Source organism: Podarcis vaucheri, assembly GCF_965113315.1.
Source record: "Podarcis vaucheri genome assembly, chromosome: 7".
Taxonomy (NCBI): Eukaryota; Metazoa; Chordata; class Lepidosauria; order Squamata; family Lacertidae; genus Podarcis; species Podarcis vaucheri.
In genome coordinates this window covers 7,127,552-7,142,399 of record NC_138765.1, presented here as the reverse complement: position 1 = coordinate 7,142,399, position 14,848 = coordinate 7,127,552, and the positions used below count along the sequence as shown (strand labels likewise).

At 47.3% G+C, this 14,848-nt stretch overlaps 1 protein-coding gene across 1 annotated transcript in view; it reads left to right on the top strand.

The window, feature by feature from the left end:
- MEIS3 (Meis homeobox 3) overlaps positions 1-14,848 on the top strand; it is an 81,549-nt gene that overhangs the window by 21,946 nt on the left and 44,755 nt on the right. Inside the window, exons 5-6 of the mRNA XM_082231272.1 lie at positions 4,558-4,608; positions 11,761-11,910. Of these exons, the coding sequence (XP_082087398.1) occupies positions 4,558-4,608; positions 11,761-11,910 (201 nt within the window). The remainder of the gene's footprint in view (positions 1-4,557; positions 4,609-11,760; positions 11,911-14,848) is intronic.

Here is a 14,848-nt window from a genome sequence, read left to right as displayed (position 1 = left end):
ATTACCGCTATTAGCGGCTTTTAGCGGCTTATCAGCTTATCGGATCAGCTGATAAGCAGCTTAGTGGCTTAGAAAAAGGGGGGGAGGAAAAAAACCCCTGCAGGAACTCGCAAGACATTGTCGTCTTGCGAAGCAAGCCCATAGGAGATTCGTTTTGCGAAGCACCTCCAAAACGGAAAACTCTTTCGTCTAGCGAGTTTTCCGTCTTGCGAGGCATTCATCTTGCGGGGCACCACTGTACACATGAAGGGTGTCCGCCCATCTTAGACCCACACCATCATTCCTTCACAGCTTTACACAAGTGGCAGCCAGCAGAGACAAATCTGGATTCTGAATAACTGGCCTGCCAATGATTCCACCAGTGATCCTCACTGCCTGCTAGCCAACTGGACACAACTTGGGTCCTTCCCGTTGAGGGTGATGCAGAGACCAGCTGCTCAGCAAAACCAAGCAAATAAAATCCCTGGCTCTACACTTGCTGCAGCCGTCGGTCTGCTAGGAAGTCTTAGGCAAGCCGCCGCCTCTCAGCCTTAACTAGCGTAGCCATGTGTCCTACAGGATCAGGCCAAAGGGAACCCATCCAGTGCGGTGTCTTGTTCTTGCTGTGGTCACCCAGATGCCTGTGCAAGGCACAAGAGCCGTCTACCCAGCAACTGGTATTCAGAAGTACACTGGTACCTCAGGTTACATACGCTTCAGGTTACATATGCTTCAGGTTACAGACTCCGCTTGTTATGGAAAAGCAGCAATGCGAGAGCGAGCTGCAGGTGGCTGCAAAGCAAAACAGGATGTTGATGTTTGGGACTGTACCATGGGAACAAAGGGACAGTCTATTCACTGTACTGAGCACCGGATGTTAGCTCAGAGTGTCATCTGACCTGTACTGGAAGTACAGGGGTGGAGTTTTTCTCTCTGCTGTTGGAGTTCGAACTGTGCAGACGCATTTCTCTGTACTGCTGCAAGGACAGAAATAAAGTGATGTAAATACATTTCTGTCTGACTCTTTCCCCTCCCTGGGGAGGCAGGGAGGAGGGGAGAGTGGTGTGTCCTTCTCACGCTTGAGGAGGATCGCCGATAGTGACCTAGCCTGTATCCTGCCGGGAGACGCAGACGGCGAGGTCAACAAGGATCTTAAGCCGAGTGCCTGCAGAGTGGCCAGTTTTCCTCTGATAAGGCTTAAGAATCCGACACCGCTAACCCAGAAATATTAAAGGTAAAGGTACCCCTGATCATTAGGTCCAGTCGTGGCCAACTCTGGGGTTGCGGTGCTCATCTCACTTTATTGGCCAAGGGAGGCGGCATACAGCTTCCGGGTCATGTGGCCAGCATGACTAAGCCGCTTCTGGCAAACCAGAGCAGCGCACGGAAACGCCGTTTACCTTCCCGCCGGAGCGGTACCTATTTATCTACTTGCACTTTGATGTGCTTTCGAACTGCTAGGTTGGCAGGAGCAGGGACCGAGCAATGGGAGCTCACCCCGTCGTGGGGATTTGAACCGCCGACCTTCTGATTGGCAAGTCCTAGGCTCAGTGGTTTAACCCACAGCGCCGCCCACATCCCATTAACTCAGAAATATTACCTTGGGTTAAGAACTTTGGTTCAGGATGAGAACAGAAACCGTGCTGCTGCGGCACGGCGGCCCCATTAGCTAAAGTGGTGCTTCAGGTTAAGAACAGTTTCAGGTTAAGAACGGACCTCCGGAACAAATTAAGTACTTAACCCGTGGTACCACTTTATAGCTTTCTGGCTTTATCCTCCTTTACAAAGGAGAATCTCTATTTGAAAGGCTGTCTGGTCCAAGCCCAGTTTAGAGATAAATAATTCTAAGAAGGAAGAGGCCTTGTAGCTGCCTGTCAGCAGTTAGCAACACCTGGCCAGCAGACTGAGCAGGCCCACAGCTCACCTGGTCACAGTCTTCCTCACTCTGGTGAGATGCTTTCATTTCATTTCTAGCCCAGGTTTCCACCAAAGAGCTCAAGGTGGCATACGTGGTTCTCTTCCTCCTCGTTTTATCCTCTCAACAACCTTGTGAGGTAGGCTAGGATGAGCAGTGGCGTAGCGTGGGGGGTGCCAGGGGTGCCGGCCGCACCGGGCGCAACATTGGGGGGGGGGCGCGTTTGGCCGGCCCTTCGCAAGACAAAAGTCCATAGGGAAATCTCCGGGACAGCGGGGAAGCGCAGCGCATCTTCCCCACTGTCCTCGGACCTCTTCCGAAGCCTGGCGGTGGGGCAGAGAGACCTCCTCCCGCCGCCAGCCTTCGGAAGGATGCTCCAAAGCCTGGCGGCGGGAGGAGGTCTCTCCGCCCCACCGCCAGCCTTCGGAAGGCTGTCCTGAAGACTTGTGGTGGGAGCAGTGGCGTAGCGTGGGGGGTGCAGGGGGGGCCTGCCGCACCTGGCGCAACATCTGGGGGGGCCGCGGAAGAGACTCGAGTGCTAAAATCCACGTGTTAGGGGGCGCAAATTACTTGCCTTGCCCCGGGTGCTGAGAACCCACGCTACGCCACTGAGGATGAGAGACAGTGACTGTCCCAAGGCCACCCGGTGAATTTCACGTCTGAGCAGGGATTTGAACGCTGGTCTTCTAGGTCCTCACCTACTATTCTAACCACAACATTATAGTTATTGCTCATAAAATAGGCATCTCCATATCAATTGACAGTTGCGGAATTCATTTCCGCCTTCCCCTTTTTTGTGGCGCATCTCCTCCTTTCTGGCGACACAAACGTGGCCGTCCTGATATCTGCACCCGGGTTCCCAGAAGGATGTGTTTGCCACAGCAAATGAGACGGGTGACGCTTTCCCAAGGATTGACTGTACAGTGGTACCTCGGGTTAAGTACTTAATTCGTTCTGGAGGTCCGTACTTAACCTCAAACTGTTCTTAACCTGAAGCACCACTTTAGCTAATGGGGCCTCCTGCTGCTGCTGCACCGCCGGAGCACGATTTCTGTTCTCATCCTGAAGCAAAGTTCTTAACCCGAGGTAATTTTTCTGGGCTAGTGGAGTCTGTAACCTGAAGCGTATGTAACCCGAGGTACCACTGTACTGCCTTTAAATGGGTTAACTCTGAACATGGATTTAAGAAGTCATTTGCCTCAGTCCATGCATGTTTTCTGCAGAAGGAAGCCACGATCTTCAGTGAGACTTACTCTGTGTACTTTATGTACATAATAAACTAGGGTACCAGCGGCACCCCTTGCTTGAGATACAGTAATCCCACAACTTACACGAGCGTTATGTTCCGGGGATCATGCCTAAAGTCAAAATTGTGCATGGTCAGAGCACATTGGGTTCAACGGTGGGTGACTGTAACATCATGCTCCATATGGGGCTGCCTTTGAAAAATGCTAAGAAACCTCAGACTACATGGAATTGGCGGAAATGACTGGCAAAATCCGAGACCAGGGAGAAGAGTTGGTGAAAGAAGATTGGAAGAAATTTAAAGATTATCTACAGAGATATTGTAAAATTAATGAATGTTAGAATGATGTTAGAATGAAGTTAAGTGTTTTAAGCAGTAATGCTATAAAGGTGTATGGAAAAATGGATTGATGAAAATTTAAAGGTGAAAATTTAAAGTTATACTATATTAAGTTAAAGGATTAGGAGAAAATAAAGAGGGAAAGAAATTGCTGAATTAACTAATTGAATTGGAATACAAAAAAGGGAGGTGAGGAGGTCAAGGAAACAAGGATATGAATGTAAGGCATGGAGTGATTGATTGATTTGTTCTTTTTTTCTTTTTCCTTTTAAGTGTTTTTATATTTTTCTTGTATTTTTACTTTTGTTTTTTATTTTTTTATTTCTTGTTTTTATGTAATTCTTTTCTCTGAAATTTTAATAAATATCATTTTTTAAAAAAATATGCCCAGAAACCTCAACCGGCTCAAAGAACTGCAGCCAGATTGTTGACCAGGGAACAGAGGACTCCTTTGGTGGAACAGCTCCACCAGCTACCGGTCTGTTTCCAGGCACAGTTCAAAGTGCTGGTTATGATCTATAAAGCCCTACACCATGTAGGCCCAAGCTCTCTGAAAGACCGTATTCTCTCATACGAACGTGCCTGGGTTTTGAGATCTTCAGGGGAAGCCCTTCTCTCCACCCTGCCATCCTCACAGGAAGGCTTGGGGGACACATGGGACAGGGCCTCCTCAGTGGCTGCTCCCAGACTTTGGAGTTATCTCCCTAAATAAGTTCGCCTGGCTCCCTCCTTGTTGTCATTCCGCTGGCAGGTGAAGAGCTTTTTGCTCCAACAAGCTTTTGGGAATTGACTGCTTTTAGTTAACGGGCTGGTGGCATGCTTTTTTCATTGTAATTATTGGTGTATTTATAAACATATTTTATATATGCATATAGTTTTAATCCTATCAATGTTTAATTGCTTTTTAATGGTGGATTATTCTATGTTTTCAGCAGTTCTTGATTTTATCTGTAAGCCGCCTTGACTCCTGTCAGGGAAAACGGCAGGCTGAAACAACAACAATATCACAGTCTAAGAAAAGTAAAACAGTCACCAATCTTTAGCAACAACTTATTTTTCTCTCTCTTTATAATTGCAGATGATCCAAGCTATTCAGGTTCTGAGATTCCACCTTCTGGAATTAGAAAAGGTACAGATGTTTGCTTTGCTTTGCAATTTCTTTTATCCTTTTCCCACCCGCAAACCCTACCCCCCCTCAAAAAACACCCCCAGTCTTAGCAATTTGGAAGTTAGGCAGAAGGGCATGATTGATCCCTGCTTTATTAGAGGCATCCCTGATTGGGAAAGAGCTGTGGTTTCCTACAATAACTGCTGAAACCAAATGTTGGGCCAAATCAAGTTTACTGAGAAGACAAGTTGTGGTCAGTATGTCTTCCCTGCTGCAGCTAGTTTAGAATCCTGCACTGAAGAAAGTTGGATTTTGAAACCTGCATGAATTAGGTAGATTGAACCATTATTATTTTTTACATGCGTTCTCTGACTTCTGTATAAATCATGTGGTGCATGCTCTAGTTATCTCCCGCTTGGACTACTGCAATGCACTCTACGTGGGGCTACCTTTGAAGGTGACCCGGAAATTGCAATTAATCCAAAATGCGACAGCTAGACTGGTGACTGGGAGTGGCCGCTGGGACCATATAACACCAGTCCTGGGTGATCTGCATTGGCTCCCAGTACGTTTCCGAGCACAATTCAAAGTGTTGGTGCTGACCTTTAAAGCCCTAAACGGCCTTGGTCCTGTATACTTGAAGGAACGTCTCCACCTCCATCGTTCTGCCCGGACACTGAGGTCCAGCGCCGAGGGCCTTCTGGCGGTTCCCTCATTGCGAGAAGTGAGGTTACAGGGAACCAGACAGAGGGCCTTCTCGGTGGTGGTGCCCGCCCTGTGGAACACCCTCCCAGCAGATGTGAAGGAAATAAGCAGCTATCCTATCTTTAAAAGACATCTGAAGGCTGCCCTGTTCAGGGAAGTTTTTAATATTTAATGCTGTATTGTTTTTAACATTTGATTGGGAGCCGCCCAGAGTGGCGGGGGAGACTCAGACAGATGGGCGGGGTATAAATAAATTATTATTATTATTATTATTATTATTATTATTATTATTATTATTCTGACATGTTTGCCATTTCACATGGCTTGTTTTGGTTCTGCTGATATCCTGCCCCAACCCTTTAGAAAACGTTAACTGAGTCCCACCTCCCGCTACCTGAGACTTCAGGCATTGCCCACACACCTCCAGGCTCATCATGAGGGACAGAAACTTGTCTTTATAAAAGGAAAGTTGATGGTGGGGAGGGGGAGTTGAGGTCCCCCACAGCAGAATTCTCAGCCTCATAGTGCAATATCTCACATATTTCTTCTGTGCTTCTGCAAAACTAGTTTTCACATAGCTCGAAGTAAAGCCTGAGGTGGTCCCTGGGAAAAATGAAAGGGTGAAAAATCCCACTATCTCAAAGTATAAGATTCTTTTTTTAAAAAAAGCAAAAACCCAAATCAAAATCCAAGTTATCCTCCAGCAAAAAGAAAAAAGTTTGCAAATAATTTCCCTTTCTCACAAGCGGCAGCAACAGCTGTCTCCAATTTTGAAGTATTTCCTCATATGGGAGTGAGAGGGGGAGAAGTTTTAAAAATAGACTCAGAGTCCAGTTCTCCATTATGTTTTTACGGCACCAGAACTCATAGGTTTTCAGATAAATGCTAATCTAGCGATGCCCCCCACCCATTCATACTGATGGCTAAAGAATACAGAAACAACGCCTCTCTCTGTGTATCTTGTAGGTTTTGTGGCTCGATCCACAAATCTCCTGGCCACCACAACGCTCAGGTTTTCATCCCACAGCTGCCCATTTCTGAGTTAGGCATACCGTATTTTTGCCCCATAGGACGCACTTTCCCCCCTCCAAAAATGTGTGCGTCCTATGGGGCGAATGCAGGCTTTCGCTGAAGCCTGGAGAGGGAGAGGGGTCGGTGTGCACCGACCCCTCTTGCTCTTCAGGCTTCAGGAAGCTATCCGCAAGCCTTGCAAGCCCGTCGGGAGTTCCCGCAGGCTCACAAGGCTTGCGGGCAGCAGCCTGCAGCCCCAGCGAGTGTCAGCAAGCCTTGCGCGCCAGGCTTGGGGCGGCAGCCTGTCGCCCGAAGCACGGGGAGCCCTCCGGAGGGTGCCCTGTGCTTCGGGCAGGTGTGCGCAAGGCTTGGGGTGGCAGCCGTGGTGGGGGGGGATAAATTTTTTTTATTCATTTCCCCCCCCAAAAAACGAGGTGCATCCTATGGGCCGGTGCGCCCTATAGGACGAAAAATACAGTATATGCCCAGGACAGGTTGCGAGACTTCAGATCTGAGCTATGGAGCCACTATATTTAGCAAAGCCACTCTGGCCTTGTCAATGGAAGCCACTTCAGTTTAGTGGCTCTGGTTTCGCAAACCTCATCCCAGGGCCCCGGTGCTGCAGCTGAGCTGAGAGGAGCTGGCCTGCTGGCTGGCTGGCTGGGTCGCCACGAGACACTTTGCCATGCAGCTCAGCTCCTTCGCAGCTCCCCTTTTGCTTTGATCTCACGGCTTCCAGCTCCACGTTGACAGCTTCAATTGTTCTAGGCAAACGTAACTGAAGGCGAAGCTGCAGAAAGGCATCCAGCGAGATCACACTGGGAGCTGAAGGAAGGAGGGTGTTGGCAAAGCCATCTTTCTGCCCGCTGCTGCCCATCACCTTTGGCCCGGCCAACATGGTGCCCTGTAAATATTTTGGGCTACAGCTAGAGTGTGCCAGGTTGGCATAGCCTGACAAGACAGAAGTACTGTTTTGGGGGGACAGGGGGCGGACGGGTGTGGGGGACTCCCTGATCCTGAATGGGGTAACTGTGCCCCTGAAGGACCAGGTGCGCAGCCTAGGAGTCATTCTGGACTCACAGCTGTCCATGGAGGCGCAGGTCAATTCTGTGTCCAGGGCGGCTGTCTACCAGCTCCATCTGGTACGCAGGCTAAGACCCTATCTGCCCACAGACTGTCTCGCCACAGTGGTGCATGCTCTAGTTATCTCCTGCTTGGACTACTGCAATGCGCTCTACATGGGGCTACCTTTGAATGTGACCCGGAAACTGCAATTAATTCAGAATGCGGCAGCTAGACTGGTGACTGGGAATGGCCACCGGGACAACATAACACCGGTCCTGAGAGATCTGCATTGGCTCCCAGTACGTTTCTGATCACAATTCAAAGTGTTGGTGCTGACCTTGAAAGCCCTAAATGGCCTCGTTCCTATATACCATACCTAAAGGAGTGTCTCCACCCCCATTGTTCAGCCCAGACACTGAGATCCAGCACCGAGAGCCTTCAGGCGGTTCCCTCATTGCGAGAAGTGAAGTTACAGAGAACCAGGTAGAGGGCCTTCTTGGTAGTGGCGCCCGCACTGTGGAACGCCCTCCCTTCAGATGTGAAGGAAATAAGTAGCTATCTTATCTTTAAAAGACATCTGAAGGCTGCCCTGTTTTGGGAAGTTTTTAATATTTAATGTTGTATTGTTTTTAACACTCGATTAGAAGCTGCCCAGAGTGGCTGGGGAAACTCAGCCAGATGGGCGGGGTATAAATAATAAATTTTATTAATATTATCTTATCTTATCTTATCTTATCTTATCTTATCTTATCTTATCTTATCTTATCATCTTATCTATCTTATCTTATCTTATCTTATCTTATCTTATCTTATCTTATCTTATCTTATCATATTGCCTGCCAGTGTGGTGTAGTGGTTAAGAGTGGTAGTCTCGTAATCTGGTGAATGGGGTTTGCGTCTCCGCTCCTCCACATGCAGCTGCTGGGTGACCTTGGGCCAGTCACACTTCTGTGAAGTCTCTCAGCCCCTCTCACCTCACAGAGTGTTTGTTGTGGGGGAGGAAGGGAAAGGAGAATGTTAGCCGCTTTGAGACTCCTGAAGGGGAGTGATAAAGCGGGATATCAAATCCAAACTCTTCTTCTTTTTCTTCTTCTATATATCCTGGCGAGGTCTGGCCCAGAAATAAGTGTATGGGGTCCATGTTGCTTATGCGTTTAACTTCAGAAGAAGCTGGGTTCATCGGAGGTTGTTGCCTAGCAACCGCTCCATTTGAGCGATACCTTGGACCAGTGTCTTGGGCCTCCTGCGTTCAGAAATTTGGATATGGGTGGTTGATGCCACAGTACTTAAAATCACATGCTGTGTGTCAGCCCAGTTAGAATTTCATCCTTTGGATCACGGGCAAGTGTAAGCCAGTGAGATTATTTGACTGAAGTTAGCCGTGTCTATTAATTTCAGTGGGTCTACTCTGAGCAGGACTAACACTGGATGCAACCTTTTGGGTCTTCCCTGCAAGAGACAGGCCATGCTCCTTGGCTTAGGGTCACGTCCAAACTGGGGACCGCTGTTTGTTTTGCTCTAACAAACCGCGGCCAGTGAGCCAAGGACAAACCTTGGCTACAGATCAGAGTTCCTTGGAAGGGAAACAAACCACAATCCCTGATTTGGATGTAATGCTAAGATAGGGATTGTGGCTTGTGTCTCTCCAGCGCTAGCGGAAGGGCGGGCAGAAAAAACACAACCGGATTGTGATTGGTAAGCTTACTGTGACTTGACAGGGCCTTTTCTGTGATGGTTTCCGGGTGTGGAACACCTTTCCTGGCAAGGTACACCTGTCTCCCTCACTGTTGAGAAAGTTAAAAATATTCCTGTTTACCCAAGCAGCTGATGGCTGATAGACACTGGCCGTAGCAACCAGGAAATCAATACCTGAGGGTGTGTCGTTGCTTTATTTTTTATTACAGTGGTGCCTCACAAGACAAAATTAATTTGTTCCGCGAATTTTTTCATCTAGCGAATTTTTCATCTTGCAAAGCACGGTTTCCCATAGGAATGCATTGAAAATCAATTAATGCGTTCCTATGGTCAAAAAAAGTCCAAACAAAGCCAAATTTGGTACAACAAGAGTTTATTAAGTGCTCTTTAAAGTCACACATACTGTAAAGAGCATTTCAAAATTTAAACCCAGAATTTTTTTAAAAAAACAGCAGAGTGGCCCAATGGTCACAGAAAATCATAAAAATGCAGGGGAAAAACCACAAGCTTCCAGATTCTTGCAAACCCCTCCCCAACTGTTCCCCCAGCCACCCAGCACACAGAAATTCAAATCCAGAATTTTTTAAAAAAAACAGCAAAGTGGCCAAATGGTCACAGAAAATCATAAAAATGCAGAAAAAAACCCACAAGCTTCCAGATTCTTGCAAACCCCTTCCCAACACCAAGTCCTTGAATTCCAAACACCCTGACCCAAAATCCAAAACCCCCCAAAAAAGTTTTAAAAGCTTAACTTACCAAATGGCTGCAAAAGAAGTTTTGGAAAAGCTTCAAAAATCACCAAAGTCTTTAAAAACCTCAAAAAAGGCTACTATGTACACTGCGTTCTATGAGTTGCTCCTCGAAGTCAAGTCGCAACTGTATTAACGGTGTTAAGAAAAAGGAAACAAACTTGCAAGACGTTTTCGTCTTACGAAGCAGCTCAAAAACGGAAAACCCTTTCGTCTAGCGAGTTTTCCGTCTTGCGAGGCATTCGTCTTGCGGGGCACCACTGTATGTTCTAAATGTTTTATTTTTATTGCACCATTTTAACGTTTTGATGCTCGCTGCTCTGGGCTCCTGTGGGAGGAAGCTCAGGATAGGAATTTCATGAACAAAACCAATAGATAATAAATAAATGTGGCCCCAGAAAGCTAGCAAGTCAGGGGGACAGACGGACTGGACTACAACCTTTCTCCCTGACGTGACCAACTTCCATGTGAAACCTGAATATTTATCTTTACGAAAACAGAACAATCCTTTCACCTAGAAATCTAACACATCAGGGACATGTCTCCTCCCTGACACTCTAGCTTTCGAGACACAGGCTGCTCGCCTCTTTGAGTTCTTTGGTGGGCCCTGGAAAAGAGTGGGTGTCAAGTCTACCCCCCTTTAACCAGCCCAAACCCACATGTGAAAACCCCACTGCTTGCCTCTACAGGTGGGGCATGTGGTTGTGTGTGTGTGTGGAAATAAAGGCACGCTCTTTGCTAGGGTAATGAGCTCGTTAGCCACGCAGTAAAACTCAGTGTTTGTAACCTGATAAATCCCTTGTTAATGTAATTAACCCTTTGATTCACGCAGAGGGCACCTGCTGGGAGCAGCGGACTCTAGAAGCTGGGGTTTAATTCTTTGTCCTGGGGAAAGGGGTGTTTCTGAGTTCAGAAGAGGGAGAAGGGAGTCGGTGGTGCTTTGCTGGGTCAGAGCCCCATACAGCCACCACTGAAGTCTCTTAGGTATCTGACATGCTAACATTAAGGGGGTCCCAAAATTCACTAGGCAGTTACCAGATTCAGACCTGCTTAGTTTCAGCAAGGTGCTGGCTTCATGTACCTTCAGAATAAGCCCTGGCCGGCGGCCTGTTTGTTAAAAACAAAAGCCCTGCCAAGTTTCTAGACCCTGGCGCTTCAAGAGGAGCTTTGAAAAGGGCAATGGGGCATTTATTTATTCATGTCAATGCATTCCTAAACCGCACAGCATTTCAAGAATCTCCCAGTCTAAAAAACGAACAAATATACAGTGGTACCTCGGGTTAAGTACTTAATTCGTTCCGGAGGTCCGTTCTTAACCTGAAACTGTTCTTAACCTGAAGCACCACTTTAGCTAATGGGGCCTCCTGCTGCTGCTGCACCACCGGAGCATGATTTCTGTTCTTATCCTGAAGCAAAGTTGTTAACCTGAAGCACTATTTCTGGGTTAGTGGAGTCTGTAACCTGAAGCGTCTGTAACCTGAAGCGTCTGAAACCTGAGGTACCACTGTACTGTTAAAGCAAATGAAATGATAATGAAATAATAAGACTGAACTTTACAAAACCCACACATATATAAACAGGAACAAAAATGGAGCCTGATAAAACAGCAATATAAAAACACAGAAAAGCGAACAAAACAGAAAATCAGAGGACTCAAAAACATGTAAAATGGGGGCTTGTCTTATGGTGCAGGGAAATCCTGGGCATATAAATATACCCTCTGCTTCCTGCTCTTGAACCAGTTACTGATGCAGGAAAGGATCTTATCTGTTATGCCATGATTAGGAAGGGGAAAGTCCATATCTTGCCCCCCTTCCCTGAGTTCTTGGCTGCTTCCAGAACTCCTGAATGTTCAGGCAGAATACTTACCAGCTGGAAATTCGTGGCTTTTAAACCAGCCACTCCTGGCTACTCTTTCATTTTCACTTTTTTTCTTTCTTTTTGGCAGGTACATGACCTCTGTGACAATTTCTGCCACCGCTACATCACTTGCCTCAAGGGGAAGATGCCCATCGACTTGGTCATTGACGACAGAGACGGGGGCTCGAAATCCGACCTGGAAGATTTTGGCGGCTCCTGCGCCAGCCTCTCCGATCAGGTAGGACACCTGCGGGGCATGAGCTTTGGACAGCAAGCCCTGGCTGCAGCCGAACCGTGTGGGAATGTTCTGGGGTGCAGGAGAGGATATATTGACTAATTATATCCTTATCCAACTTGTGCTAACAAGTTCCCAAAATATCAGCAGAGTTTATAGACATTCCCCTTTAAGTTCGCAACGGTAACGTGTGCACAGGTTTGCTAGAACCTCTATAATAATTACTCTGGTAATTTCCCCTTTGTTCCCTCTTAAAATACAAGACACAACACAGTCTTTATAAAAGCATAAAAGAGTTTACTCACGTTCTGTTCACAATATGATCCCAGAAGGCAGACAGCTTAAAAAGGTTACATACATTTAGAATCTATCTTATAGCAAGATAGTCCTTTCCTCATCTCTTGGCTGAGAGCCAAGAGAGCATCTTTAGATGCTTCCTCATCGAAGGAAAATGGCAGAGAGAGAGTGGCTGCCTGCCCTGTGCTTTTGTCATTACCTGCACAGGTGCGGCCACACCCACCTCTGGTCACATGCGGAGGAAGTCCGTCCCCAGGAAGTTTACCTGCTTGCTGGACAGACATCCCTCCCCATGTTCTAACATGTACACTCTAGGAATGTTGTCACTGACTGCTCCTGTGTTTACATCCCACAAACCGTTTGCCTGCTGCAATCATAATTTGACTTTAAGAAAAAGGAGGCACATTTTCAAGGAGTTTTCTGCCGACCTGGAAATTTGCAAATGTAGATTCTCAGATGTGTGTCTGAATGTTGTGCTTGTGATCAGCGGCATCAGCTATATTGCAAAGCCAAGTAAATTGCAAAATGTTTTATAGGAAAGGTGGAGTGGTGTGAAGATCTCCCAGTGCCATTTCCATGCACAACTCTACCTTGATGCGAAGCATCATTTGTGAGTTTGGGATGCTTACCTGCAATAGCTCAGGGGTTAAAAGGGCTGAAGGTTCAATCTTTAGCGTCTTCAGGTAGGACTGAGAGGTGTGGGAATGTTCAGGGTGGCAAGAGAGGATACAGTGGTGCCCCGCAAGACGAATGCCTCGCAAGACGAAAAACTCGCTAGACGAAAGGGTTTTGCGGTTTTTGAGCTGCTTCGCAAGACGAATTTCCCTATGGGCTTGCCTCGCAAGACGAAAACGTCTTGCGTTTTTTGCAAGTTTGTTTCCTTTTTCTTAACACCGTTAATACAGTTGCGACTTGACTTCGAGGAGCAACTCATAGCATGCGGTGTGGTAGCCTTTTTTGAGGTTTTTGAAGACTTTGGTGGTTTTTGAAGCTTTTCCAAAACTTTTCCGACACCGTGCTTCGCAAGACGAAAAATTCACTAGACGAAAAAACTCACGGAACGAATTAATTTCGTCTTGCGAGGCACCACTGTATATTGATTATTAATATCCTTCTAACTTGCGCTATGTCATGGCCTGGGTTCCGGACTCGGAGGCTGAACCTGAGGGATCCCAGCCTGCACAGGAGTCCCCGCCTCCAGAACCAGCTGAGCCGGGGCTGGGGCTTGAGCCTGAAGGGTCCTCACCTGTGCTGGATCCTCAGGTGCAGGCATCAGCTGAGTCTGCTCTGGCTCCTGAGGTGATGGAGGACCCATTGCCTGCAGGTGCTCCACTCTCAGCCCCGTCAGGGGAAGCTGAGGTCACCTCTGGGTCCGGGAACCCTCCAGCCTCTCCTGAGCTGCAGAGGCTCAGGGCAGAGAGGCGGAGGGAACTAAGTTCCCGCAGGAGGAGTGCTCGCCTCCAGGCCAGGAGAGGCAAGTCACCAGAGGATCGGGGCTGCCCTATGTCTCGGGGCAGATAAAAGCTGGCCAGCCCAGTCCCAAGTTGTGGGAGCAACATTGTTAGTAGCCAGTTCCTGCCTGCTGGAGCTCCTGACAGCACCCGACTCCCTGCCTTGGATCCAGGTTCAGCTTTGACGGACTGCCTCCATACTGCAACTTCGACCTCGGACTGGACTCAGACCTTGCCTCATGGTTAGCCCACGGGATCAGCACACGCTAGCAAGTTCCTTTACTTAGCAGAGTTTACATCCCCCTTTTTACACACACAGCAGATAGCTGGTTGCAGGCTCATGTAAGCCTCTTACATTACCTCTCACATTACCAGATTGAATTGTACGTTCCTGGTAAGTTTCCTTGAATCCCTCTTAAAAGAATAAAGACGCCACAATCTTATTCAAAGTCAATAAAAGAAGTTTACTTACATCAGTTCACAGCTGGATCCCTGAAGGCAGACTTAGTTACAAATATGTACATGTGGATCTACCCCATATTGGAGGATAATCCCAGAACTTCTGCTAGCTGAGAGCTAGCAGAGCAGTCCTAGCTAGAAGCTGGTCAAACGAAGAAGGAAGTGAAAAAGAGAGAGGTGTGCTGTGTGACTCATCCTTTTGTTACCTGGACAGGTTAGGTCACGCCCACCTTCTATCACATGCAAAAGGAAGGATGCTCCAGCCCAGGAGGAACAGGAAGTTTCAACTGGCTGGACCAAACATCCCCTTGCATGTCCACTCTAGGAAGACAAGGAATGTTGTATTTGACTGCTCCCAGTGGATTACATCCCACAAGATGGACCCTTATCTAGAACCATGGAAAGCTACACCGCCAGTGTAGACAATAATGTGCTACATGGACCAATGTTCGGACTCGCAATACAGCAAATTCCTATTTTCCCTATAGCCAATGTGCAATTGGGGTAACAGCAGGATTTTCCAGATCGTTATTTCACATTGCAATTTGGGATGATAGAGTTCTAGTGCTAGTTAAAGAGGATAGTGATCTGGCTTAATGCTTCATTTATTTCATTTTTTTTATTTTACAATGGCACATAGCTCTTTCTCTCCTGTGGAAACAACCCTTTATAATTAGTTATTTATTACCATTAGCTGCACCGCCTTTTGTGATGAAATTTTAAGTCCGTGTTCG